Below are 27,004 nucleotides of genomic sequence, written 5' to 3'. Positions count from 1 at the left end.
AGGGTAGGCATGATGTTAAGTGAGTTAAAAAACTATGTTAATGGAGACAATTTTCTGTTAACAAACCCGTTAATTGAAAACGATAGCATTCTTCTCTAACAATGTAAAACGATATTGTTTTATCATAACTACTCATTAAATTTCTGAGTTTCAAATCATATAAAGATTTAGGGGGGTGTATTCAATTAAGGATTTGAAATGATTTGTATTAAAATGACAAATCCCATGTTATTTCAAACATGAATTGTAAAAACTTTTTTAAAATCAAGTGTTATTAGATTAGTGATTTTAAAATGTACAACCAAACCCACTGTTATTGGAAACATTTTAAGTAGTGGATTTAAAATGACTTGAGTGATTTTGGGTGGGATTGCAGAAAATTTCTTAGTTAAGAATTCAAACATCCAAATCTCATGGTTTCAAGTAGAATTTGGGAGAATTTTAATAACAAATCTCCTAATTTACCAAAAGTCACCAAAATCATTTAAAAACTCATTAAAATTTAAATGATTTCAAATCTCCAGTTGAATACATCCCCTTGGAATTAGAGATTTTGCTCGATTTGGGACCTAAGATTGAATTTTGGGGATTTAGTTTAATCGTTACAACAAAATGACATCGTATTATTGTTATAGGAAACAATGTCGTTTTCAGTTGACATGTATGTTAATAGAAAATTAACTCTATTAACGGGATTTGCTAACCCATTTAACATCGTAACTAAATGGTCAAGTCAATAAAAGTTTGGTATTTATTTGAAAAGTCAACGTAAGTTTGATATTTATTTGAAAAGTCAACATAAATTTGATATCTTATTTCGTTTCGACAGACATAAGGATTTACATCAATGTTTTTAATAAATTAAAGATTATTATGACATTTTTTCCATTTAAAATTGCCAATGTTTTCGAAACCAAGATACTCAAAATTGACATACCTAATTCAATCTACATTTGTTTGACAGCAATTCACGTGCCTTGACCACATGGCACATACTGGCAATACATCAATTTTAAGGAAAAGGTAGATTCGGATACAATATAATGGAAATAAGTGGAAAGGATCATTGACTACTTGACTTGTAACAAACAACACACAGTATATAACTCATTCGACATTTACAAACAACATTGTGCTAGCTTAAACTCCCTCTCCTATTCAAAAAAATGGATATTCCAAAGCAATATCTATCACTATTCATATTGATTATCTTCATAACTACAAAATTATCACAAGCCGACCATAAAAACGACATTCCAGTTCCCAACGATCCATCATCAACAAATTCTGTGTTTCCTACCTCGAAAAGAACCGTGGAAATCAATAATGATCTCGGTAATCAGCTAACGTTACTGTATCATTGTAAATCAAAAGACGATGATTTAGGTAACCGGACTCTGCAACCAGGTGAGTCGTGGTCTTTTAGTTTCGGGCGTCAATTCTTTGGAAGGACGTTGTATTTTTGTAGTTTTAGTTGGCCAAATGAATCGCATTCGTTCGATATATATAAAGACCATCGAGATAGCGGCGGTGATAACAAGTGCGAGAGCGACAGGTGTGTGTGGAAGATAAGAAGAAACGGACCTTGTAGGTTTAACGATGAAACGAAGCAGTTTGATCTTTGTTATCCTTGGAATAAATCTTTGTATTGACAACAATATGCTGATGTTCTGTCTTTTACGACTCATGGAGTTTCATTGTTTGAAACAATAATATAAAACATATAAAATTTCTATTATTCCAAGTTCCAACTTATAATAATTTGATAATCATATCATATTATCATCTTAAGCATTCAATGCTACAAAGATAATACCCCCAAGCTATTTTACATTAAAAGCTGAAACAGAGACACAATACTAACGATAAAAGTTCGTAGTATCTTTATGCAACCATACATACATATACACAAAGATAGACAGGTAGTGTCCTAATAATTCTACTTGGGTGAGGTATGAACAGCAGCAACAGTAGATACCATTGTATCCATACCACACATATTATGAGGCCCTCTGCAGATTTTGTAGTAACCATGCTCTCCCCACATCGCTCCCCACGAGTTCTTGATAATCCAATAAGGCTTCTCCTTAAGACGGATTGGTGCATAACCCGATGAACCAAATCCAACCAAGAGCACTCCATGGTCTTGGCTCTTTGAACATACATACGGGCACGAGACTCCTCCTATGTATGTTTGCATCCACATCGCATTGATAGCAACTGTAAAAGAGACCATGTTGTGTTAATATCTAATTCTTAAATTAGTAACAAGGTAAACAGATTTTCCAAACTTACTAGCTAGAGGTCCATGCTGGACTAGATTAGCAGCGATTTGGTCTTCATCCGAAGAGACAACGCTGAAGTTAGACACACTCGCAACAATCTTGCTCTTGTCGAACTTACAAGCGGTATGGTCACGTCCTGTATAAGGATAGTCCTCTTCCTTCATTAGACCACCAGCTTTAAGAGCGTACTCAAAAGCGTTGTTCATTAGTCCTCCACTGCAACCAGAATCACATGAATTGGCTTGTGCTGGATCACACTGCAAGAAACATATATAAATTAGTCACAACCAGTTCTTCACCAAAAACACATATCAAATGAGAAACAAACCTACCTCATGGTCACAATCTACGAGCTGCTGCTCACTGAGGCTAACAAGCTCTTTAGTGGCTAGAAAATGTGCTCCTTCAAGAGCTCCTATCGCACTAAATGACCAGCATGAACCACACATACCCTATTCACAATCAAAACACACAATCACTTCACTCTCTATAAGCTCCATGAACGATTACAAAGCTAATCCATACGAATTTGAAATCTCTATAAACCTGGTTTTTAACAGGTGTGACGGCTCCTTGTTCACGCCAATCGAACTCCGTCGGAAGATCGCTAGTCGGAAGAATAGGCGCCGTCTGAGTATCAGTAGGAAGACGAAACCCTCGGCGTTTCAGTCCTAAAAACTTGCGGCGGAATTCTTTCGGAGTAAGATCTGAGAACTGCGTGACGCCGTGGACGGCAGACGGATCTAGAAGCTGGTTACGCCTAGCTCGTCTTAGGTTAGCTTTGAAGACACGGAACCGATGATCGTGCTCTACCTGAGTCGCGTAAGTCTTCTCGTACTTGGATTTGAATAGAGTGAAGTGATGTTCTGCGTTGAGGAGTTGTTCATCGTTCTCCTCCGGGACGACTTGCCTGATCGGGTTAACGAAACCGTCGGTAACCTCGCCGGAGATGACGGTAGATCCGAGAGAACCTGCTAGTAACGTAGCTGCGATGAGGAAGAAGAAGACCACACGATCCATGCTTCTTGGTTTCCAAGAGATAAGGAAGAGGAGACTTTGGGGACAAGAAGATGAAACAGTTACGAGCTTGTTTAAAGGAGTGTGAGTAAACACGTGGCATTAGGTAATTGGGTGTTAGTTTGGATATTTCTTGGGGAAAACGACGACATGAGAAGTGACACGTTGCTTGTTGTTTCTAATTTCTTCGTCAGCTGTGACGATATTTTTCAGCTAAAATATGAGGGTAAACTAGTAGTTTACCATTCATTCTCCATTTTCAATTTGGCGACTAAAGTTTTTATATACGTGAGATTCTACTAATTTAAACATTTTGCAAAACTTGCAACGTAGACGTAGTATAGATGAAAGATTTCCGAACGCCACATGGAAAAAGTCAATGCATATCATGATTTGAAATGGAAACCATATCTAGAACGATTGCCGAATTGCAACAGCAAAGAGGAGTGGCTCTTAGTCAGCAATAAACATAATGATTGGTATATTATTGCCTGTATACATTCTCTAAAGCATTGAATTTACATCAGTACCAATCACATCTTTCTATTCATTCCAGATTCAAATCACAACATTTTAACTTATCTACCAATCAACTTGTTCATAGCCATCCAAACCAGAGCTTAATGTGAGAGACTGCTACAGCATCAATGGAAACATTGCAAGTTGTTGTGCTCACACAGTGCAAGACAAGATGACATACACCGGTCCATTAAACAGGACAGCTAGCGTTTAACATACTCATTGAAAGGCATTTCCTACAACAAAACAACCATCTGAGCATGTATCCGTTTCCCATTTGTGAAATCTTTCCTCTGTTTGCATTCCTGCAATGGCACAGCAATAAGTCTCACGCTCGACTTGCGACCCGCTACACCAAAATGGCCCAACAGCTTCCTTTCAATCTCTCCCATATAGTGTCTTATTCAGCTTCAATTTCTTTCTCTGATTCTCCACCTGAAATATCCTTGTGATTATAGGTATCACATATAGCCATATAGGCAAAGCAGGTCACAATATCACATATAGACAGAGCAGGTCAGGTCACCTTAATAATAAAACTTGAGGGTAAATTAGTAATTAGCCTTAATTTTCCCATTTCTGCTCCCTCGCCGTAAGCGACTTGTAGCGACTCTCGCCAGTCCAGTCCAAAATCGGGAGGTGAGCGAAATCTCCGGTTGTTTTTTTTCAGTCATGGAGTTGAGATCGGATTCACGATCGAGTTCGTTTTCTTCTCTCCTATTCGTCGCGTTTCTCTTGTTTCTATGCGGACTCGTTTCTCGTACCGACTCGGCTCAGCAACCTTTCCGTCGCGAGCCAGGTCATCCTCACTGGCATCACAGTGCTTTCCTTGACGTACGAGAGAGTGTTCGATCCGATGTCCGCCGTATGCTTCACTCCCGTGCCGAGGTACAATCTCCAGCTTAAATTATGTGAATCATCATCATCATCATCAGTTAGTCTGAATTTAGCTAGAAGAAGAAGGAGAAGAAATCGTTGAGTAATTTGGTTCTGTAGAATCACCGAAGTGAAATTAAAAGCGTTCTTGTTGCTTCACGACTATGATCATAGCTTTTTTCGTGCATATGGTTGTTAGATTGGCTGAGTTTGAGTGACACATCGAGAATTGAATTTCACACTATGAAGCTTGTTTTGTTTAGGTACCATTTCAGGTTCCTTTGGAAGTGAATATAGTGCTTGTGGGTTTGAATGGAGATGGAGGTTACAGGTATTCAGTGGATCCTCAAAAACTAGAAGAGTTCCTAAGAGCCAGTTTTTCAACACATAGGCCTTCATGCCAAGAGACGGGCGAGCCACTTGATATTGAGCATCGAGTTGTTTATAATATCTTTCCTGTGAGTAATTTTATAAACCTTTAACCAGTCTTCACGAATTTTGTGTTGTTTATGATTTACCTGCTTCAACATCCGATATTATATATGTAGGATAAGATTTCTATTCAAGTTCTGGATTCTTGTATTTGATTTAGCTGATTTGCATTTGCGTCTCGAGCTGATTATTATTGTACATGAAGTTTTTTGCACTCAATATTAAGTTTTACTGACTTCTGATGCCAATAATTTCATTGTTTCCCCCATTGACCTAAATGTTCATCTTTGTTTTTCTTTCTCTAGAGTGGGCAACCTGAATTAATAGCTCTGGAGAAGGCAGTGAAAGAAGCCATGGTGCCTGCTGGAACTGCACTAGAGGTTGCTGTAATTTTATCATCTCAAATTTAACTGTTTCTCATAACGAACCTAATTACATATAAAAATATGTCGATGAAAATGTGGATTTCATAGCTGTAAAAACTACATCTTAATGTTTATGATACTAATCTTCAAAAATATTTTTGGATTTAGGCTGATTTTGGAAGACACTTACCTGCCTATGACGTAGAGGCAATAAAAGTGGAGTCCGCATTTAACCAGCTTTACTCGTATATATTTGATATTGATGTGGGTTCTGGATCAGCCGCAACGGCAGATAAACCTATACCAAGTGCCATATTTGTAGTGAATTTTGATAAGGTATGGCTTCCAGTGCTCTTCTTACTTCTTGAATCTTGCATATGGTATGCAGATTGTCCAAATGCTTTATCTGTTCTTGTATTTTTTTTGCTTTGTTTTGATTGAAAGATTTTTTATGCCTTCTTGGCTTTATAACCGTCATATTTCTCTGTTCTTGAAGTTGATTTTTTTCTTGTCATATTTGCATTTGTTCAGTAATTGATTCTATCCTGCTGGATTCTTTAATTGCCCCCTTCTTTTCTTTACTCATTATTCAGGTAAGAATGGATCCTAAAAATACAGAGATTGATCTAGACAGCTTGATGTTTGCAAAGCTACCAGAGCTTAGTGATGCAGACAAGGAGAAACAAGAGGCAGATTATATTTATCGATATAGATACAATGGTGGAGGAGCATCCCAAGTTTGGCTTGCATCAGGCAGGTAAACTCATCTTTGTTTTTCTATTCTTGCTGCGGGAAACTATGGACAAATTACTCAAAGGGTTTTCCCTTGGTATCTCTTTGTTATCCCCTATGAGTGATATGATTGTGCCATAGATGTGATCAAACAAAAAAATTTAACCACCTTATTATGAAAGTATTACATCTATCTAGGTATCATTAATATATGCCATTAAAGTGGAAGTGAGATATCATTGTCCCTTTTGTTGATTATATATAGTCCATAAAAAAAAGAAAAAAGAAGGAGATAGACACTTTTTATTACTTCATTTCACTTTGGTAATCATATCTTATTGTAGTAATCAGCTCTTTTGTTCGAAAACTAATATTCAAGATATTGTTGGCGTAACTATTTCTGTTCTTATCTGGTATAACTTTTCCTCTAAGCTCTCAACATGATTGTATTTCTGATTTATCTCCCCTTCTTGATAGATATGTTGTCATAGATTTGTCTGCGGGGCCTTGTACATATGGGAAGATTGAAACTGAAGAGGGCAGTGTTAGTCCCAGAACAGTGCCAAGGATACGAAACATTGTGCTTCCAGGAAATGTTAGCCCTGTTGGTCATCAGTCTACCCATGATATCTTTTCTGGTCAGTTAGCAGCGTTGGTAGCTACTACAATTGAGCATGTCATAGCTCCTGATGTCAGGTAATATGATATGTGAGACTTTACGTCCTTCTAGCAATGAAAATTATGCTTAAATGATTAATTCTGAGTGCATTGTGCTAACTTCTAGGTTTGAGACGGTTGATCTAGCAACTAGGGTGCTGGTACCTATCATTGTGCTCCAAAACCACAATCGATATAATATCATGGAAAGAGGACAAAACTACAGCATAAATATTGAAGAGATAGAATCTGAGGTAAAAACTTCTTGCGTTAGATGATTGATGTTCAAGAAATACTAGAACTTGTTATCTTTTGTTTTGTTTTCTGAATGGTGTTTTCATCCTTATGAGTTAATATGATTAGTAAAAAAGACATGTTTTCCAAGTTTACTGCTATCAGAAAGTTAGCACCCATAATATTTTCCAAAGTACACTCAAGGATTTGACTCTATTGGTTTACACATACTAACTGCCCGGGGTCTTTGCAGGTAAAGAAAATGATTCATCATGGCCAAGAAGTAGTGATCGTTGGAGGGGCTCATCCATTACATCGTCATGAGAAGTTAGCTATAGCCGTCTCAAAAGCTATGCGTGGGCATTCCCTTCAGGAAACGAAGAAGGACGGAAGATTTCATGTGCATACCAAAACATACCTAGATGGTGCTATCCTCAAAGAAGTGAGTTTCAATTGCTGGCAACTGTGGTTTACGAATTAGGTTAAAGCTAGGAAAAATAGTTCTTTACTTGCTGTTACTGTTCCAACCAGTGAAGTCTCGTGTGACTTTTTATTGGCCATTGCAGGAGATGGAAAGGTCGACTGATGTTCTAGCTGCTGGTTTGCTCGACGTGTCTGACCCTGGGCTTTCTAATAAATATTTTCTCCGCCAGGTAAATCTCAGAAAGTTTTATGCAAATTTGTTTCACAAGTTTTTTTTCTTTCATGGCTAATATTCCATAATTTTTGTACTCAGAGCTGGGATGATGAATCTGAAGGTTCAAGTGATTCCATAGTAAAGCACAGACCTCTCTGGTCATCTTATAGCTCCAAACTTCAGAAGGGAAAGAAAAAGAAGGCCGTTAAGAAAAAAGGCGATCTCTACCGCACTTATGGAACAAGAGTTATTCCAGTGTGAGTTGATTAATATAAACCAGCTGATCGGATTATTCATTACACTGGCCAAGTTGTATCCAAAGATGTAAGTGTGAATTACACTTTGAACCTAAACAGCAACTGATACAAATCTTTGATAATATATAGGTTTATACTCTCACTAGCCGATGTAGATCCAATGCTCATGATGGAAGATGAGAGCCTCGTGTGGGCGAGCAGTGATGTTGTCATTGTGCTTCAGCATCTAAATGAGAAAATACCTTTGAGGTGAGCAAAACACAACAACAATAGAAGTAAAAAACAATGAGAAACCTGCTATCCTGTCATCATATCGATTTTAATCTCTTGTATTTGCAGTTATGTTTCTGAAACAGAGAGACAGCATGCTGTCCCATCACAGGTACAGCGACATGTACTTGCAGGTATAGCTTCTGCTTTAGGCGGTGTAAGTGCACCATATGAAAAGACCTCACACGCGCATGAAAGACCTATCACCAATTGGCTTTGGGCAGCCGGTTGTCACCCGTTTGGACCATTCTCAAACGTCTCCCTGATCAGTCAAATGCTTCAAGATGTTGCACTGGTGAGTCCAATCATAATGATTTCTGAATAGAAACTAGCATTAAAATCCTTCTGAATCTTGTGAGATATGATATTTTATATTTGCAGAGGAATACTATTTATGCTCGGGTTGATTCTGCTCTACGCAAAATCCGTGAAACATCAGAGGTAAGCCAGCTGCAACTAGTAAAATTTTTAGTTTCCTCCGCAGCGTATTAATCAATTCTGGTTGTTGCTATTTATGTGCAGGCAGTACAAAACTTTGCATCCGAATACCTTAAGACTCCACTTGGCGAGCCAGTGAAAGATAAAAAGAACAAAACCAAAACGGAGCTATGGGTCGAGAAGTTCTACAAAAAGACAACAACATTGCCTGAGCCTTTCCCACACGAGCTAGTCGAAAGATTAGAGAAATATCTAGACGTAAGTGATAAACAAACTCTCTACGATTTCAGTTATCTACCATATGGATTTTTTTCTTACACAATCTGTTTTTGTCTGTTATTACTTAATTATTATAAGAACAGACTGTAGAAGAACAACTGGTGGATCTATCTTCTTTGCTATACGACCACAAGCTATACGATGCTCACCTCAACAGCTCAGAGATTCTTCAAACCACCATGTTTACACAACAGTAAGTTTTAAAACATTTTGTTTTCGTTCCTCTTCTTCTATACAATAAACAAATTGTAACATTACAAAATGAAAAAATGGGTGCAGGTACGTAGAACATGTACTGGAAACAGAAAGGGAGAACATGAGATGCTGTAAGATAGAGTACAAATACACAGTTGGAGTAAAGTCTTACCAAACGTTGGTGTACGGAGGAATACTTGTGGCTGGTTTTCTCGTTTATTTCCTTGTCATTTTCTTCTCTTCTCCTCCTTCTCGCTAGCCTACACCTTGGTATTTACGGTCTAATAGATTTTTGTAAGTGTAACAATTTCTTGTTGAAGAGTTACTTTTATGAACTAATTTTTTCGTCTGATAATTTTGCTTATTTTATTGACTTACCTAATTCACACTGATTCAACATATATAAGTGATTGTGCGGGTCGAATTTAGCACTAGATAACCGAAGAACTAAATACAAAGAAATGAGATCGCCGAAATGTTTTTCTTTATTGATTTCAAGAACAAGAGCATACACGTACAAAGAGATCTTTCTTGCGTTAGTAGCAAGCTAGAGTTTTTCCTTGCAAGTTCTATGCCTAGGGTTCTTGAGAGTCGTCGAATTGTGGATCCATTTCTCCTTGGCCGCTCTTTCCTCTTTATTCTCCTTTTCTCCTACGTTTTCTTCCATATTCTCGATCCAAGATCTTCTTTTTCCTCTCTTCCTAAATATTGCGTAATCCCGAGCGAATATTCGACTTGATCCTTCCTTTTTCCATTAGGTCGAATTCCATCTCTTTATTCACACGTCATAAGGCCTTGTTCCGAGATATAAATGGGTACTTTTTTCCAATCAAGTTTCCAAATCCCAACTATAAAGTTGCCCTAAAACCTAAAGAATTTGAACCAATTTCTATGTTGTTAAGATGACAAAATTATTTGATTAATTAACACATTATCAAATTTTGGTTTATCATCGGTGTAAAAAAAATACTTAATACTGTATGACTAAACTGAATGAAAGATATTTTTTAGTTATTTTATTGACCTTACATAACATTTAAAAATACAATTGATCCCACATAACATTATTATTCATATGAAAATTTTACAATCCCAAAATAAATCATCAAACCATGTATTCTCTACGAATACACACAACGAGCATAACTTGGATTAGTATCAATGATTCGACCAGAACCACTAAAATTACACGCCTCTTCAGTGCTTCCCTGCAACTGGTAGTAATCATTCATCACAAATGATGCATGGTTAATAACATTATTTGGTTCAAAGCAAGATCCACCAGGACCGATTAATACACAACCAGGATTTCCTTGACTACATAGCCAATCAATATTAGCTTGTAATTGTGTACTTGCGGCTGATGGGTTTGCTACACACCATGTCTTGGCCGAGACATGAAAGGGGTAGATTACAGTGAGAGAGAGAAGGAAAATTAGTGTCAATTGCGGAAACATTGTCGTGTTTTCGCTTGTAATTGATAACACAAATGAGATTGCAATATATATATATATATATATATATATATAATATGATAAAATTATGGTGTTTTGCTTATGAATAATAACTCAAATGATATTGCATTATATATAATATGATAAAATTTCTTCTGAAAGTAATTTATTTTCCATAATATTTTATGTTACAAATATTTGACCAATTTATAAAAGTTTGTGGTGGGATTTAAGACTAACTGACTAATAAATTAAATGAAAATGATGAAATATTAATATGTTATTCAACCCATAATATTAATAGTTTATAAACTCTTACCTTAGATTATAAATTAGCATAATTAAAATATTATGAGATTTTAAGTTAGTAATAATAATGAGAGCAACAAAATTAATAGCGAAGTAATAAGGACATGGAGTAAAAGTAAGAAAGGAGCTCGGCTATTTTACATTAAAAGCTGAAACATAGACACACAATACTAACGATAAAAGTTTGTAGTATCTTTATGCAACTATATATACATATACACAAGGACAGACATGTAGTATCCTAATAATTCTACTTAGGTGAGGTATGAACAACAACAATAGTAGATACCATTGTATCCATACCACACATATTATGAGGTCCTCTACAGATTTTGTAGTAACCATGCTCGTTTATTCACACGTCATAAGGCCTTGTTCCGAGATATAAATGGGTACTTTTTCTCCAATCAAAGTTTCCAAATCCCAACTATAAAGTTTCCCTAAAACCTAAATAATTTGAACCAATTTCTATATTTTTAAGATGACAAAAGTATTTGATTAATTTACAAATTATCAAATTTAGGTTTATAATCAGTTTGAAAATATTTGATCAAATGTATACAAAAACTTACTTTCAATTGAAAAGATTTTAAAATGATGAAAAGTAACAAACCTAATTGTGTAAGAAATTAAGTGGAGCAATCTCTCACACATATGAAGAGCTTAAAGATGTTGAGAGTATTTAAGACATCTCTCTTATATCTTATAGTTAGTTTGTGATGATATTGTGTTAGAGTATCATACATATAGTTTAATGATGATGTTGTGTTTAAGTATCTTATCTATGTTTGTTAACACAACGTCTTCTATTTTTTTAATGATGTTTTGTTAAAAGATTTTGTTCTCATTGTTATCTTACTGGGAACATGTTAATTGATACATTTATCATATTTAGTTTATGATTTTTGACTATATCAAATATGTGCGCGATTTTGCGGACATTTTTGTGCTTTTGTTATGCACACTTTAAGCACTTGTCTAGTTAATTGTCTTTATCTTATAATCCAAATATAAACCACAAAATCAGTAGGATGATTTTAAAGTTATTAACAACTTAATGTTTAAAATTAATCATATTAGAACATAATGACTTACTAACATAGCTTTCAAAAGTGGAAACTTTTTTTGGATGTGGTCTTGCAAATGGAAAAAACTTACATTCTATTGAAAATATGTTACAATGATGAAAAGTAACAAAGCTAAATGTATAAAAATCAATACATAAAAATCTGAAATTTAATATATTAAACAGAGCAATCTGATCCCTAACATGGATGAAAAGGGGATATGAAAATGTTTTTCTTTTCAGATTTTAAGAAGTAAATAATAAAGCATCCTAGTAAATTCACGTAACATCCTCGAAGTCAGCTAATCTTGAGCAGCAGATAGAGCTTAAGTGAAAACATTAAATTATAACCAAGAATATTGAATTCTCTCTCTGTGAGAAGATAATCTTTCGCATACACTCTCTATCTCTCTCTCTCCCAGTCTTTTTTTCTCTCTTGTTCCGTAAGCAGATAATTTTTTTTCTTCTTCTTGCAGTCTTTGGCGATGGAGTCAATAATACTTTCGTTGTTGATTTTGTTCCTTTTTTATGGTTTTGCAATGGAACCACCAAACTTGCCCGACGAAGAATGTATGTTTTATTTATTTATTGTTTACGGTTATGGTTGCTTATAAATATGTTAGGTCTAATTTCACATTTTCTCTTCGGCTTGTTTGTTGTTACTTGCTGATAGTTTGGCTTGGTATATCTATCAATGGAAATCAAAGTTTTGTTTTAGTTTTAGGTCATTTTGATTTATGCTTTATTTTCTAATTTTTGCAGTGGAGGTTTTAAGAATTATTGGGGAGAAATTGATGGAACACTAAATGGAATTACAATGTTAATCCATGTGACGTCTCAAATACTGGAGGGGGATGGAGAAATCTAACCGCTCCTGCAGGATCCGAAGACATTATCACCTGCAATTGCACCGGAAACATATGCCATATCACGAGCATGTAATATTTCTATTTCTCTTTGACATTTCATGTTTAATTTGCGGCTATAGTTTACAGAAAATAATAAATAAACAAGAGTCAACGATTCTGCACATTTTGGGTCGTATTTCTTTGACTTGGTGTTCGGCCCAGTAAAATATGTGGGTCTCAATTGTTTGTGCCCATTTGTATACGTTTTCGATGTGTTTTTATTATTGTTTTTGGCATCTACATGTGTATCGTTTGTCTGCAGTATTTGAGACGTCACATACATGTTAATAAATTTATTGAACATATCTCCAAGGGTATCTTTTGACATATCTCCAAGGGTCTCTTCCCAAAGAGCTTGTAGGGCTTCCATTTCTGCAAGAGATGTAAGTAAAAACGTATTGTCGTATAGTTATTCTTGATCCACTGCCAGATTGTGCATCTTAGGTCTTGAATTGACTATTTTCGTTGAGTCTTTTACAGAAATCTCGCCACTTGAGTGGTTCTATTCCTTCAGAATGGGGACTCCTGCCACTTGTAAACATGTAAGGACATATTAACGTGTACTTATATATATGAAAATGTATATGATGTCTCTGATTATGTGTGTACTCATTTATATACATTATCTTGGATGTTGTTGGCGAAATGCAGCACGCTTCTTGGAAACCGGTTAACTGGTCCTATCCCCAAGGAGATTGGAAACATTATCACGCTCGAAAGACTGTGAGTACAAACTTTTCGATGTTGTTTGGTTGAGTTAAAGTTGGTTTAGTTAATCTGAAGCTATTGTTCTTGTGTCTACATAAATTCAGAGTTCATTATGAAAATATGAGTGTTCATTTGTGGTCAAATATTGAGTGTCCTGCAGTATTTATGCTCTTCATTGACATTGCTATTTCTAAGACTTTACTATGACCTGATTCTTTTAATTACATAGTAAGGACATTAATTAATCTACTCTTGATTTTTGTTAATAACTGATTGCCCTGCCTCTTATGTATTCTTGAAACAAAATACTCTCTACTTTGGGCTATGCATCTAGATTTGGCTGATACATATCATGCAAAAGTCTTTCTCCCTTCAGCCAAACTCCTTTTGCATATGAAAGTTAGGAATGTGTTTAAGTAACTATCTGAATACAAGAAAAGGTGTCACAATTCATTTAAAACTTTCTGTTATTCATTTTGGTTTGGTAGTTAGTTCATTCCTTACATTGTTTCAAGTTTTGATCATGATACCCTTTGCTAGTAAATAATTCAGTCTTTGAACCTATTTGTAGTGTCTTGGAAAATAACCAGCTTTCTGGAACACTGCCCCCAGAGCTTGGGAGACTCTCGAACCTTAAACGACTGTAAGCAATGAGTTCCGCATTTGTGTGTTTCGGATTGCTGCTTGTTTTGTTCTGTTCACACTAAAAACCCTTGATTGCTTTTTTGTCAGCTTTCTGAGCTCAAACAAATTCCGTGTCATTCTCAAAACTGACCAACATGAGGATTTTGTTAGTATCCTTGTTGTTTAAACAAGTTATATAAATATTTGCATACTTTGAGATTCTAATGTTTTATTTGGCTTTGTAAACAGCCGTATAAGTGACAATCAGTTTAGAGGTCATTGACAAGTGGACAGAACTTGAGAGTCTGTATATAAGATCCTTTTTTTACAGATTACTCTTTGGTGTATGTTTTAAGTCTTTTAACTGCTTGCTAATGATGGGTCTGATGTATGTCTGCCTCAGGGTTCTCTATGCAAGTGGGTTATCTGGACCTATACCTTTGTCAATCGCTCATCTCACAAAGCTGAAAGATTTGTAAGTAGTCTATGTAGTAGTGTTTTATCATATATATTTATCTAGAGTGTTTATTGACTTAGGCTCAATATAATTTTCAGAATGATAAGCGATATGACTGGACCTGAATTTTTCTTTCCACCACTACAGAGCATGACACAGATGAGGCAATTGTGAGTCTTTAAATTTGACTGAATTACAAAACAACTTTACTGGTGCTGAGATTTAATGTTCATTGATGTTTGTCTTTTTGCAGGGTTTTGAGAAATATAAATCTGAAAGGAGAGCTCCCATCATACCTTGGAACAAATACCACCAACTTAACACTCTTGTAAGTTATATACTAACTTATTTTCTGATAGAGGAAATGATACAAACCAAAGGAACCCCAAAGGATGCAAGAGTGAAACAAACTAACAGGAGCAATACCTAGCTCGTATGAGGAGCTTAGAGATGTGGAAAATATGTAAGACTATCATCATATTATCTATCTTTGGTTTGTTAGAGATGTTGTGTTGTTGAAGTAATTGTTCATGAAACTATCTTACTGGAAATAATTTGTTCTTGCAGGTATCTCAGTGGAAATATGCTAAACGGATCAATTCCAAGCTGGATGTCAAAAGAGAAAGATAGAGATATAATGTGAGTTTCCTCCTTTGAGTTCCAAACATCTGCCAAATAAACATGTTTCTTAAACTTTTTTGATTTTTCTGATCTTACGTACAACAAATTCTCAGAAGATCTAACCACCAAAAAATGTGTGGAACAACACATGTAAGAAGACATGCAGTATTTTAATATTCATATGGTTTTTTAACTAGAAATCTCATTGTTTTTGGTACCATTTATCTCTTGTAAGGATATGTTTGCAGGTTCGTAAGTCGTATTTCCTCATTATTTGTTGTTAAAGTCTCAACTTTGAATGTACTTTTTTTGTTAAAGTCTAAATTTGAATTTAGCTGTGACAAACTTCAATTTCACCATTATAACTTTTTTGTTGGTACATTGAAAGTCGTTTCTCTATTCAATGACAAATATTATTCACCTTCACATGAGCGTCACCATTTTGATTTCCAACACGAATGTCGTTTTTGTTGTTACGCTGCCTCACGGGTTATTGTCTGTGCAGCGAGCCCACAAGACCCGCATTTTTATCCAAATAGATAAGGTTACGTAATAGGTACTACTCAAGATATATATAGTGCAAATATTTTCCAAACAGATAACAAAACGATCTCTCTCCAGCTTCGAGAGTTTCAGGAAAAGATCTTAGTAGACCTTTAGCGAATTCGTTTTCACAAAAAGAAACATAACTGATACATGAAACAACCCTTATGCATTAAAGCTTCTAATACAAATCATCTAGAAAACGCTAGAAAGGAGATTAGCAGCGGTGGAAATAGCTGCTCCAGTGAGAGCAGACTGAACCACTTGCTCATGGCTTGTCCTCTCAGACGTCGTCATAGCCATTGCCGCTCCTGTCAATGCTCCAGCTACCGCGCTGTTCCGCTGTGACACATATCAAATTACATACTAATTAAAGATCATGTTCATCATTTGTTCGTTGATGAAAACAAAATGACACAAGTCAAATTAATTAGACTAACCCAATCATGAGCTCCTCCACGAACCTCTGTCATACCGTAAGTGATACCTGAGTATAACCCTGCCGCTAGCCCTACCATTCCCAAATCATTAAATCTCTTTCCAACGTTAATCGTGAAGCGTTAACTTAATCAAATTCATATATAAACTCACCCCATTGGAGAGATTCTTTTCCTGTGTTCTTCACCTATAGGCCAACAAATTTAAACATTTTCAGTTAACTAACAAGAAACCTTATGAGTTACGACCATTCTTTATGTATTATTTTGCAACACTTAGATATGAACACACTAGCACACTAGCACACGAATATTTGACGAATAATAAAAGGCTAATAATTAGCGATTGTAATAAACTCACCAATGCATCAAGAGATTTGCTGCTTTCCCCTGATTAAGAAAACAACGATAAAACATCATTAAGATAAACATAATGCTGATTACATAAGATCATCAACCAAATATGATACAATTATGTTACGGACCTCTGAGATTAGGGAACCTATGTTTCTTGTTCCCTGTAATCTCCGACGGTGGACCCACGTTGTTCGAGTCAAAACCTGCCCCTAAAATGTATAATCAAACTAAAGTACGTTCTCTATTTATTCATTTTCACTCTTACATTACATACTCATTTCTTATACATATAAATCATAAGTAAGAAGAAACCCGCCGGAGTTTCTTACCGTCAACCACGGTAAAGTAAGCTTCCCTTGACACGGCTTGTAAAGCTCCCACCTTCATAGTTAATCCATATTAAGCTATGTTACTACATATATGTTACATGCATATACGACAGGGAAACGAAGAGATATGGATGAAAACTTACTCCGGCGGCTTTAACGAAGGAATCTGCGATACGGTTAAGAAGAGGATGACCAAGATCGAACAAGTGTGCCTTCTCAAAGCTTCTTATCTCATCCATTACAATTCTTCCTCCACTCTTCTCCATTTTTTTCTTTCTTTCTTCACTTGTTGCTTCTCTCTTTCTCTGTTAATACTTCTCTCTTCAACAACAAGTAAGGAGAAGATTGTGAAACAGAACAGCGTTCTTTTGACACGTGTTCTGCTTTTCCACACGTGTCGGAGTCTGCCGTTTGAACTGTTCGCCGTTCTCCTTCCCCACGTGGCTCTCACAAGATAACGTCAGGCAGACCGAGAAATAAAAGGCCCAATGGGCTCAGAGTTGGATATTATAGCCGGGAATTTTGAAATCTCCGGTTTAAAGACGAGAAACGTGACACGTGTCATCTCCGCTTTGATATCTCCGCCTCCGCTCGTCGGAGTGAGACTAGTACAGACTTGTCATCTCCGTCACTCCCTTTTTCTCTACACAGATCTCTCATTCACTCTCTCGTACACAATGCAATCGGTTCTTTCTCTTTCCTTCTCACAAGCATCGCTTCCTTTAGCGAATCGTACGCTTTGTTCATCCAACGCAGCTCCTTCTACGCCGAGAAATCTCCGGTTCTGTGGACTCCGGCGAGAAGCGTTTTGCTTCTCTCCGTCGAAGCAATTGACCTCGTGCCGTTTCCATATTCAGAGTAGGAGAATCGAAGTCTCCGCCGCTGCTTCTTCTTCCGCTGGAAATGGAGCTCCATCGAAATCATTCGATTATGATTTGATCATTATCGGAGCTGGAGTTGGTGGCCATGGAGCTGCATTGCACGCCGTCGAGAAGGTCCTCTTTCTTCCTCTTATTAATTAGGAAGAATTCAAGTTCGATTATGATTCTATGCTTTGCCAATACTCTGGATCAAATTGATAGTGGAATCATATGCTTTGTTTGATAGAGATGGTTCAGGAATGCTTTGCAACATCTTCTTCAATATGCCAATTTTGGAATCGTACTAGCTATTACTGTATTTCTTTACGGTATTCATGATCTCATCGAGTGATTGTTGTTTTGATAACGTTGTATAGGGACTCAAAACTGCTATCATTGAAGGAGATGTTGTTGGAGGTACTTGCGTTAACAGAGGCTGTGTGCCTTCCAAAGCTCTACTTGCTGTTAGTGGTAGGATGAGGGAACTCCAGAACGAACATCACATGAAGGCTTTTGGTTTGCAGGTAGTAAAAATTCCTGTAGAATGCAATTGTAGACGCTCAATTTTGATCTCAAATCATTGTGAAGCAAGTATCATCTTCCTGGCCTTGACTCTTGTTTCCTTCCATTGACTCCCTTGGAAAACAGGTTTCAGCTGCTGGTTATGACCGCCAAGGTGTGGCTGACCACGCAAGTAACCTGGCTACCAAAATTAGGAATAATCTCACCAATTCTATGAAGGCACTTGGTGTTGACATATTGACAGGGTTTGGCGCTGTTCTGGTCAGTATGTTATTGTCTTTGGTTGACTATATAAACTCCAAATGATAGGTCGTTGTTATGTGGTGATCCTAATACTCTTTAGTCTTTTGTGCACTTTGCAGGGCCCACAAAAGGTTAAATATGGTGACAATATTATCACCGGAAAAGATATAATCATCGCAACTGGATCTGTACCGTTCGTCCCGAAAGGAATTGAAGTTGATGGTATGTGTTTTTGTATAAATGATATGTGAAAGGGGAGTTGCCTCAAAAACCAAAGCTTCTCATTTCTTTTAGTATAGCAAGTACCCTAATATTCCTCATATTTTGTGCTGCAGGAAAGACTGTTATCACAAGTGATCATGCATTGAAATTGGAGTCCGTTCCTGACTGGATTGCGATAGTAGGAAGTGGTTATATCGGTCTTGAGTTCAGTGATGTTTACACGGCCCTTGGAAGTGAGGTAACATTTTGATTTTGTGCTAATGATTTGCACTGGTGTGATAGTGTGTTGTTTTTTGCGTTCTCTTTAGTTTTCTGTTTTCTCTCAATAGTAACAAAAGGCTCTTAGGATGTTGTTGTATTGGTAACCTGATCGAGCAAATGGGCGATAGCTATATTTTGCTTAAGGTTTGTGATGCTCTGCAACTCCAGGAAGTGACCAAGCTCAGGGGAACTCTTTTTTTTTTTTACAGGTAACTTTTATTGAGGCACTGGATCAACTAATGCCTGGATTTGATCCTGAGATCAGTAAGCTGGCTCAAAGGGTTCTAATAAATACAAGAAAAATTGACTACCATACTGGAGTATTTGCAAGCAAAGTAAGCCTTTTTGTCTCATGCATTTTAAATTAGATATCTTCCTTACACAGTGGGTTTACGAATTTTTTTTGTTAACGCTTCTTTACAGATCACTCCAGCAAAGGATGGGAAACCAGTGCTGATTGAACTAATTGATGCCAAAACCAAGGAACCCAAGGATACTTTGGAGGTAACAAAATGTTCTGCAGATATCTGAAAATTTACAAGAGAAAATAGTTGTCTAGTTACTCTCACACATGTTCTTTTCACATGCAAAGTATATAAATCAATGACATGCATACTTTTGTAGGTTAGCCAGGGCTTTTCGTATTATAAAATCAGATCTTTTCCTAAAAATTAAAATAATAATAATAATAATAGAATGTCTTGGAGTTACAATCACATTTGAGACTTTCATGTGTTTTTTGCCTGCACTGAAAGTTTGACCATAAGTTCCTTGTTCAAGGTTGACGCTGCTCTAATTGCTACTGGAAGAGCTCCATTCACCAATGGTCTTGGCCTGGAAAATGTATGAATTAACAATAAACCCCATTCCTTATGAATATGTTTTCATTTTCGTTCCCTGAGGACCTTATTTGGTTACTAAAGAAATAATAAAAGCTGTGATTTCCTCACAGATCAATGTTACCACACAAAGAGGTTTTATACCAGTTGATGAGCGAATGCGTGTTATTGATGGAAATGGAAAGCTGGTTAGTGGAGTTTTCTTTCATATAGCTTATTTCTTACCAAAAGTTATATATTTTTAAGCTACTGAGTCACTCTTGGTTGATAGGTTCCCCACTTGTACTGCATCGGTGATGCCAATGGTAAACTGATGCTTGCTCATGCAGCTAGTGCTCAAGGAATTTCTGGTAAATGGTTTTATCAATATTTCACTCCAAATGCATCTTTCTTTTGTTTTTCCTTTTCTACACTGAATACGTTAGATTGACCTTTATTAAACTCTATGCATCTACTTGTGTTGGCTAGTGGTGGAGCAAGTCACAGGTAGAGATCATGTGCTTAATCATCTTAGCATCCCAGCTGCTTGTTTTACTCATCCTGAAATAAGTATGGTGGGATTGACAGAGGTAACCTCTAGACACTCTTAGTGGATTGGTTTTTAAAAAATTGCAATCCTAATTTATGATTTCGGTAATCTTTAATGCAATTCCCAGCCTCAAGCGAGAGAGAAAGCTGAGAAAGAGGGATTCAAAGTAAGTATCGCCAAGACAAGTTTCAAGGCAAACACAAAGGCCCTAGCCGAAAATGAAGGAGAAGGACTCGCTAAGGTGAAGAGAAGAACCAAAAATTGAAATAAAAAAAGATAGTTGTATATAGTTCTGGAGTGACTTGCGAAGATAAGATATCTGAACACTCTCTTCATGTGAACAGATGATATACAGACCTGACAATGGTGAAATCCTTGGAGTTCATATATTTGGATTGCATGCTGCTGATCTTATCCATGAAGCATCAAACGCGATTGCTTTAGGAACACGTATTCAGGTCTGGCTGCAAACTAACCTCTCTCCGGTATTGATCATAGGACTTTAGATTGTGAGCTTTTTTTGTGTGTCTTTGTGTGATGATAAATGCAGGACATAAAACTTGCTGTTCATGCACATCCAACACTGTCTGAAGTTGTAGACGAACTGTTTAAAGCAGCCAAGGTAAAATACAAGAATCTACATTTGCATTCTCTAATCAATAGACATCGAATCTCGATTAAAAGGCAAGCAACTCCTGTCTATATCAATTTCAGGTCGATAGTCCAGCTTCAGTAACAGCACAAAGTGTGAAAGTTACTGTGTAAACATGAAGAATTTAAGAGCAGCCTGTAACAAAAGTTTTGTGGAAAAGACATTTGTACTTCACCAATATTCATCAAAGGACGAAGATTGCGTCTCTAGTTTCATCACGTATATTTGTTTCATGGTTTTGACAAACTGTATCTTTATTAGATTAAAAAAAAAAACAGATTGTGACAGACACAAAATTAAAGTATATTTATTATAAGTCAGAAATCCAAAATATATAACAGAAGAAAGACAGTAAGCAGGAGAACTTTTAGACAAACTAAAAAACGTTTTAGCTTTTTAGCGTCAAATCTCACAAGTCACATAACGCAATACAAGACTATCCACCAAACAAAAAGAAAAACTAACGACAAGACGCTCTATGGAAATTTCCCAGCTCCAGGATCAATTTACCACAACACCCTTTGAAACTTTTCTGAAAACCGCTTCTTAAAAGGTCGAAATTGCCCCTCGTCATTTGCACAAATTTACAGTTCCTCCACAACACAACACACCCACTCCTCCTCTATTATTCCATTCAGCTCTCCTCCGTAGCCATTTGATCAAGTTCTTGCATCCCATCATACTCCAGCTGTGTTACATTTTATAATTTACCATAACCAATTATCATAATTTTGCAAGTGAAATTGTGTTTAATCTATTACGAATATACTTGAAATGAGTAAAGAAAACAGAAAGCAGCAAAAGATTTTTACCTGAGCTTCTTCATGAGCCAGTTTCATCCTTCTGTAATCTTGCTGAGCCTTCTTGGACCGGAACATGGCCTGGACTTTAACCACTGACCTCTCAAGCCGTTCCTCCGCTTGTTTCTGGCTTGTCTTGTAGAAATCCTCCACCGCCTCACTCCCTTCCTTCTCGTCAGGTTGACTTACCTGAAGGCCTCTGAATCCTTTTCTCTTCAGTCTCCATCTCAGAATTGCCTTCTCAAGAACTCCCACTGACCATGTTATTTTCTGGTACTGTCTTCTTACTTGGAAACCTCTAAACGCAGCCTGCAAAACATTGTCATATTCAAAACCATAGAACAGTTTTATACGGTTGCAGATAGTTTCTCGTTTCTTTTCTTAAAGACGGTAGAAAGATTAGCTTTCGCTTGTACCTGGATCCTAATTGCCTTCTTTCGCATGTTCAGAAATTCCCGCCTCATTTTCCATGTTTGGAACCTATACTGAATCCGAGCAGCGGCTGCAATCTTCCTACGAACCTCGAAATTGCGAAACGCGTGCTGAATCTTCATCGCGGCTATTATGTTTTTGGCTTCTTCTTCCTTGCTAGCAAACCTAACTGCGCTTGACCTAACTTTCAGCTCGTGCTCCCTGAACGCTCCCTGAATCCGCGCCGCTGCCTCTGCAGCAGTTCTGTATGCCGCTAGAGTGTCCTTCAGGCTTTGCTCCTCTTCATTTGCATTCCCTGGATTTGACGACTTCTCTGCCTTGATGGTTTCAAGGTTGCCACTAATGTTTCCAGCCGTTTGCATGTCCTTGAACTGTGCTACAAGACATTTCTCAGCAAGAAAAGCTGCTAAACCGTCATAACCTTTCTGTTGTGCCAGATCAGCTGCCGTGCAGCCGCCGAGGAATTCCTTAGTAGGGTCTGTCACCAGGTTTGGCCTTGCCCCGCAGATAGAAGAGCAGCCACCATTTTCTCCCTTTAAAAAAAAATAAAACTTGGTAAAAAAGTAAATTAAATAAAACGGATACAAGATTAGCAAATCTCATAGTACTTGAAATATGCAAGTTAGTTTACCTTCCATAGTATGCTGCCCAATGAAGAGCAGTCCAACCCTGCTTATCACGGAAATCCAACGATATATTTGCCCAGGAGAAGAGAAGGATTGACCAAGTGTATCCTAGGACGGCACAGAGGTGGATCACTCCAAGCCCTTTAGAGTCATATTCCTTAGTGTTGCGGTTTTCGATGACCTTCTCCAAAAGCCACTCTTTCAGCCTATTTTTCAGAGTAAGCTCAAAGAGATGGTCCCTCGCTTGATCAAACGGTACCTCATTTGCCTGAATTGACTTCATTAAATAAGCCCAACTATTTAAGAGATGCGAAGTCCTGCTGGCGAGTTTCTTAGCCTCAAGAAGGTTTTCAGGTGATATTTTACTAGTTAAAACGCTGATTTTGTTCGAAGAAGTGAACAGAAGATGAGCAAGTCTGACTTGGAACTCAAATTCTTCCCACTTGTATAGCTGGTCGTCTTGAGGGATGGCTTTTTCGATAAACTGAACTGAGCGGTGTTCGAAGCTGAACAATTGGCTGATCGGTTTGTTTCCATCGACACTAAGATAAAGGTTCACCACCCCAGGAGATTGAGGAGGAAGGAAGCAACGATAAACCCCCATCTGGAGAAATTCGGCGGGGACACGCAACTCTCCACATATGCAGATGAGGTTTGATCTTCCCAAATGTTGGAAGCTGTCGTGAAAGAACCCAGTTACAAGAATCTGAAAATTAACGTGCAAAGGTCAGCTTTATACAGCAACTTATTAGATCTTGTAATGTAGTCTAAAGACGCAATATGAAATAGAGACGACTCTCGCAATATTATGCTTTAACTATCAAAGTTACATCTCTATTCTCATATTGTGAATCACCCTATCAACAATTTCATACTGCAAACATACTACTCAGTACTCACACTTAGCCATAAGAGATGCATAAGACCTCAACAGACATACCCCCCAGTAAAGTGAGACACAGTCATTTGATATTTTCTTATTAATGAGCAGACTTTGAGTTACTGTCTCGATAAATCTAATACTCTCTTCTTTTAAACTAAAGTCTAAAGACTGCAATTCTTTTCTTCCCCTTCAGCATCATGACAGAAACAACAAGTCCAGGAAAGCAAGGTTTTGTTCAGTTATAGGATCAACCAACGTTAACATGAAAAAAAGGGTATAATTGGAGAAACCTTTGTTTTCTCTGTCGAATACGCCCAGGCAGGTGAAACATCAGTTATGTTGAATACTTGCTCCGGTATGTCAGAGTGGGAATGAAATACAGTAGGAGGAGTAGATGAATCCTGCCCAGGTGTATATACAGCTTCAAGGGAAGGATCATCGACGGAACCAGGAGAGTCACTAATGAAGTTGTTCACCCACCTTCCAAAACTATCCTGACTTCCATAACCGTTATTAAGCAAAGCATCACCTGGTTGATCAGTAACTGTTGCACTGAAATCCCTTCTCTGTAGATTTGGATCTACTCCACAGTGCGAATGCTGACTAGAAAATTCTCCTGCACCACATGAGTTATTATTTTGATATACAGGATCTTCAAGACCCGGGAATGATGGTATATCTACTGATCCGTTGTAGCCTGCAAGGTGATTTCCCTGCACGATGAACAAGATGAAAAAATGGTGAACAGAAAGATGGGTAAAGCCACTTCCAGGTTGAAAGAAATCAATTTCACTCACTTGCTTTACAGATCCCCTGGGTGCAGTTTGGAGCTGTTCTGTGAAGTATAGCATATCTTCTGTAAGCAGAGAACAAAAGATAAGAAAAAGTGAAGAGTTTTCAACCAGATCTTCTTTTTAAAGGAAAGCTCAAAGTAATATAAGTACCTTCGGTTGGATGAGATTGGTTGCTAATATCTGCAGGTACTAGAAGCTCATCCCAATCAAGTGTGTTGATCTCATGAAGCCTAATCTCATGATTTCTAGAACCCAGACTGTTGCTCCGCACTTCAAAACCTTAAAAAAGTGTAATTAATTAATTAAAAACTGAATATATGTGAACAGTCAGGAAGAATTGCCAATATACACCAAAACTTTAAATCGTAACAGCTCAAGATCATCAAGAGACACCTCCTCACCTGTATTACAAGTATTATGGACACCAGAACTGGTATCTTCAGCTACAATTTTAGGAGATAAGTGGTCAGTGATCGAACTTGAGTACGAGTTCCCAGGTGTTGCTGGAGCTGCATGAACCTGTTTAACCAAAATTTCTCAGAGGGCAACAAAATGATATTATCTCGTAACTAAAATCTGCCAGAAGAAGGCTGGACTCTATGCGACAACGAAAATACATCATCCTAATCCATAACCACCTCTAACATACATATTATATTCTGGGGACAGGTAGATAACAAACCTCATGTGTCTCGCGATAGTGGACAAGAACTATGTGCTCCTGAGACCTGCCATTATAAGAAGAGGTGATTTATTTTCATAACCTTCAGAAACAAAGCAAAGGAAAGAAGGCATCTAATAAACTATTTCCTCAAAGGATAAACCAATAATCGTTTGTTGACACATACTTATCCAATAACCAGTAACACCTTCGCACAAATGTAGGGGTATCCTCACCGTGGGCATAATAAACATGAATCCTTTCCTCATTACCAACCTGATGGAAGAACAATACACAGAGATCACAAATAACAAATATATTAGCTGCAGAGGAGAAGAGAGAAAAGCGCATATGAACTCAGAGACATTAAGAAAACTCACTTTTAGATGTTCATGAGCTTCCTTAATTGTCTTTCCATCCTTTTTCTTTTTCCAGTTATGACCATCCTTTCTAAAGTTCCTCAACATCTTACGATCAAACAACACAATCGTACCACCTACCAAATACAAACATATTCAACATTTGACAGAACAAGAGTCTGGATAAAAGATTCATCCAAGTCAAAATAGAATCTGTATTTAAGAAGTTCCCAACAAGTAGTAGTCAAGTCCAGAAGAACTAAAAGAGCGATAGAAAAACTGATTACTTTTGGGTAAGTTCACAGGCTTGACGTTGATGGTGAAGAATTTATGGTTACAGAGAAGAGCATGGATCTCATTAGGACGGAGCCACCTACTGTATGCTTCATCTAACATTGTTTGTATATCTAGATCTGCACCAAACAATCAACAATGTCACTAATCAACAACAACAAAAAAACTCCAGGAAACATTTAATTACAAGTTCCTGTATCTATGGATTCATCTAATATCTTTTCAATATCATATGAATTAAGAATGAACTCTGAGTATACTGAGACATGCTCTTCAACGATTCTTTACAAAAAAAACGAATTTAGCAGATTCAACATCAAAGTATTTTCTATATTCGATTGGCCAACCTAAATGTCCCTGGATTCTTATTCCAAATCACCACATTAAAATCACAAAGACTCTCCAATTCCATAACTATCTACAAATTCTAGTTCAACGGCTACGAGAATCAAAGAGCAATCGAGAAAAGGAAAAAAAAAACTAAAACCCAGAGACAATCGAATTTATGAATCAAGACGAACGATCAGCTTAGAAGAACGACAAACCTTGTAAAGTATGGAATCCATGAATCTCAGAGCCGATAAGCTTGCCGGAATCAACGCCGGCCATCTCCGGTTTCAGATACGGCCGATGATCCGATGAAGAAGAACCCTAAGAAAGTGAAATTACAAGTCGATGGAGTAGTGTAAACACAGAAATTGAGAAATCAGCAAAATGATGAGAGAGACGAAAAAAAAATCCGATTTCGAGCTCAGAGTTTTTATAAATAATTTTTTAAGAGAGAAATTTGTTAAAAGATAAATTTGTTTGTGACTCTTGTGTTGACGATTCAACGGAACTGGTACATTATGCGTTAACTCGCATAAAAACAAAATATTCTTTTTTTACCATAACATTTATTTTTATTCACAGTTTACACCCTGACCCCCTAAAACATTTGATATATGTTTTCACAAAACTAATTTTTATACGTATTTTATAACCTTTATAAGATTTTTGGTTTAAAATTAATGGATTTATT

General features: G+C 37.0%; 8 protein-coding genes across 15 annotated transcripts; 4 read left to right on the top strand and 4 right to left on the bottom strand.

Moving 5' to 3' along the window:
- Nucleotides 1–1,149: 1,149 nt before the first annotated feature.
- Nucleotides 1,150–3,537, bottom strand: AT4G16190 (Papain family cysteine protease). The gene is made up of 4 exons (NM_117715.3): nucleotides 2,832–3,537; nucleotides 2,618–2,737; nucleotides 2,296–2,542; nucleotides 1,150–2,220 (listed from the first exon to the last, which is right to left on the bottom strand). Exons 1-4 carry the CDS (start codon nucleotides 3,303–3,305, stop codon nucleotides 1,940–1,942), a joined length of 1,122 nt encoding a protein of 373 aa, NP_567489.1. The 5' UTR covers nucleotides 3,306–3,537; the 3' UTR covers nucleotides 1,150–1,939.
- On the top strand, nucleotides 1,167–1,652 carry AT4G16195 (Plant self-incompatibility protein S1 family; the record flags this gene model as incomplete). Its single annotated transcript, NM_148343.1, has 1 exon — nucleotides 1,167–1,652. One exon carries the CDS (start codon nucleotides 1,167–1,169, stop codon nucleotides 1,650–1,652), a length of 486 nt encoding a protein of 161 aa, NP_680709.1.
- A 215-nt stretch (nucleotides 3,538–3,752) lies between the features above and the next one.
- Nucleotides 3,753–9,616, top strand: AT4G16180 (uncharacterized protein). 2 transcript variants are annotated; one of them, NM_001160770.3, is made up of 16 exons: nucleotides 3,753–4,709; nucleotides 4,961–5,155; nucleotides 5,435–5,509; nucleotides 5,663–5,830; nucleotides 6,088–6,251; nucleotides 6,704–6,922; nucleotides 7,011–7,137; nucleotides 7,371–7,559; nucleotides 7,684–7,770; nucleotides 7,854–8,011; nucleotides 8,141–8,260; nucleotides 8,351–8,576; nucleotides 8,663–8,722; nucleotides 8,804–8,977; nucleotides 9,082–9,191; nucleotides 9,278–9,616. In NM_001160770.3, exons 1-16 carry the CDS (start codon nucleotides 4,494–4,496, stop codon nucleotides 9,450–9,452), a joined length of 2,463 nt encoding a protein of 820 aa, NP_001154242.2. In that variant the 5' UTR covers nucleotides 3,753–4,493; the 3' UTR covers nucleotides 9,453–9,616. The 2 variants fall into 2 exon arrangements, with proteins under 2 accessions (NP_001154242.2, NP_193353.2); NM_117714.2 differs by lacking the exons at nucleotides 6,704–6,922; nucleotides 7,011–7,137; nucleotides 7,371–7,559; ... (6 more) ...; nucleotides 9,082–9,191; nucleotides 9,278–9,616 and having other exon boundaries at nucleotides 4,383–4,709; nucleotides 6,088–6,494.
- A 567-nt stretch (nucleotides 9,617–10,183) lies between these two features.
- Nucleotides 10,184–10,737, bottom strand: AT4G16165 (Carbohydrate-binding X8 domain superfamily protein). The gene has a single exon (NM_202829.1). The coding sequence runs from the start codon at nucleotides 10,648–10,650 to the stop codon at nucleotides 10,315–10,317; it is 336 nt and encodes a 111-aa protein (NP_974558.1). The 5' UTR covers nucleotides 10,651–10,737; the 3' UTR covers nucleotides 10,184–10,314.
- A 2,465-nt stretch (nucleotides 10,738–13,202) lies between these two features.
- Nucleotides 13,203–15,712, top strand: AT4G16162 (Leucine-rich repeat (LRR) family protein). 6 transcript variants are annotated; one of them, NM_001036572.2, is made up of 9 exons: nucleotides 13,203–13,313; nucleotides 13,411–13,472; nucleotides 13,582–13,653; nucleotides 14,210–14,281; nucleotides 14,666–14,737; nucleotides 14,818–14,889; nucleotides 14,973–15,182; nucleotides 15,287–15,358; nucleotides 15,454–15,534. In NM_001036572.2, exons 1-7 carry the CDS (start codon nucleotides 13,212–13,214, stop codon nucleotides 15,049–15,051), a joined length of 531 nt encoding a protein of 176 aa, NP_001031649.2. In that variant the 5' UTR covers nucleotides 13,203–13,211; the 3' UTR covers nucleotides 15,052–15,182; nucleotides 15,287–15,358; nucleotides 15,454–15,534. The 6 variants fall into 6 exon arrangements, with proteins under 6 accessions (NP_001031649.2, NP_001154240.1, NP_001328349.1 ...); NM_001160769.1 differs by adding an exon at nucleotides 14,371–14,428 and having other exon boundaries at nucleotides 13,211–13,313; nucleotides 15,287–15,672; NM_001160768.1 differs by having other exon boundaries at nucleotides 15,287–15,712.
- Nucleotides 15,713–15,883: 171 nt separating this feature from the next.
- On the bottom strand, nucleotides 15,884–17,346 carry ATOEP16-2 (Mitochondrial import inner membrane translocase subunit Tim17/Tim22/Tim23 family protein). 2 transcript variants are annotated; one of them, NM_179063.2, is made up of 7 exons: nucleotides 17,150–17,346; nucleotides 17,007–17,058; nucleotides 16,806–16,886; nucleotides 16,682–16,710; nucleotides 16,475–16,508; nucleotides 16,324–16,394; nucleotides 15,884–16,225 (listed from the first exon to the last, which is right to left on the bottom strand). In NM_179063.2, exons 1-7 carry the CDS (start codon nucleotides 17,270–17,272, stop codon nucleotides 16,079–16,081), a joined length of 537 nt encoding a protein of 178 aa, NP_849394.1. In that variant the 5' UTR covers nucleotides 17,273–17,346; the 3' UTR covers nucleotides 15,884–16,078. The 2 variants fall into 2 exon arrangements, with proteins under 2 accessions (NP_849394.1, NP_567488.1); NM_117712.2 differs by having other exon boundaries at nucleotides 16,806–16,880; nucleotides 17,150–17,290.
- A 337-nt stretch (nucleotides 17,347–17,683) lies between these two features.
- On the top strand, nucleotides 17,684–21,247 carry AT4G16155 (dihydrolipoamide dehydrogenase; the record flags this gene model as incomplete). Its single annotated transcript, NM_117711.8, has 15 exons — nucleotides 17,684–18,001; nucleotides 18,244–18,390; nucleotides 18,515–18,649; nucleotides 18,751–18,853; nucleotides 18,967–19,091; nucleotides 19,324–19,449; nucleotides 19,538–19,618; nucleotides 19,895–19,957; nucleotides 20,067–20,141; nucleotides 20,225–20,303; nucleotides 20,422–20,522; nucleotides 20,610–20,723; nucleotides 20,827–20,940; nucleotides 21,033–21,104; nucleotides 21,197–21,247. 15 exons carry the CDS (start codon nucleotides 17,684–17,686, stop codon nucleotides 21,245–21,247), a joined length of 1,704 nt encoding a protein of 567 aa, NP_567487.5.
- A 277-nt stretch (nucleotides 21,248–21,524) lies between these two features.
- AT4G16150 (calmodulin-binding transcription activator 5) lies at nucleotides 21,525–26,758 on the bottom strand. Its single transcript, NM_117710.6, is given in 13 exon segments — nucleotides 21,525–21,822; nucleotides 21,947–22,243; nucleotides 22,351–22,899; nucleotides 22,998–23,698; nucleotides 24,166–24,588; nucleotides 24,673–24,731; nucleotides 24,820–24,948; nucleotides 25,071–25,188; nucleotides 25,352–25,397; nucleotides 25,518–25,606; nucleotides 25,711–25,826; nucleotides 25,977–26,102; nucleotides 26,529–26,758. Coding segments are annotated over 13 exon segments (2,771 nt in total). The 5' UTR covers nucleotides 26,593–26,758; the 3' UTR covers nucleotides 21,525–21,768.
- Between the last annotated feature and the right edge of the window lie 246 nt (nucleotides 26,759–27,004).

The sequence above is a fragment of the Arabidopsis thaliana genome, chromosome 4, assembly GCF_000001735.4.
Source record: "Arabidopsis thaliana chromosome 4, partial sequence".
Lineage (NCBI taxonomy): Eukaryota > Viridiplantae > Streptophyta > Magnoliopsida > Brassicales > Brassicaceae > Arabidopsis > Arabidopsis thaliana.
Note: the sequence above shows the minus strand (reverse complement) of the source record. Positions and strands in the feature narration are given on the sequence as shown.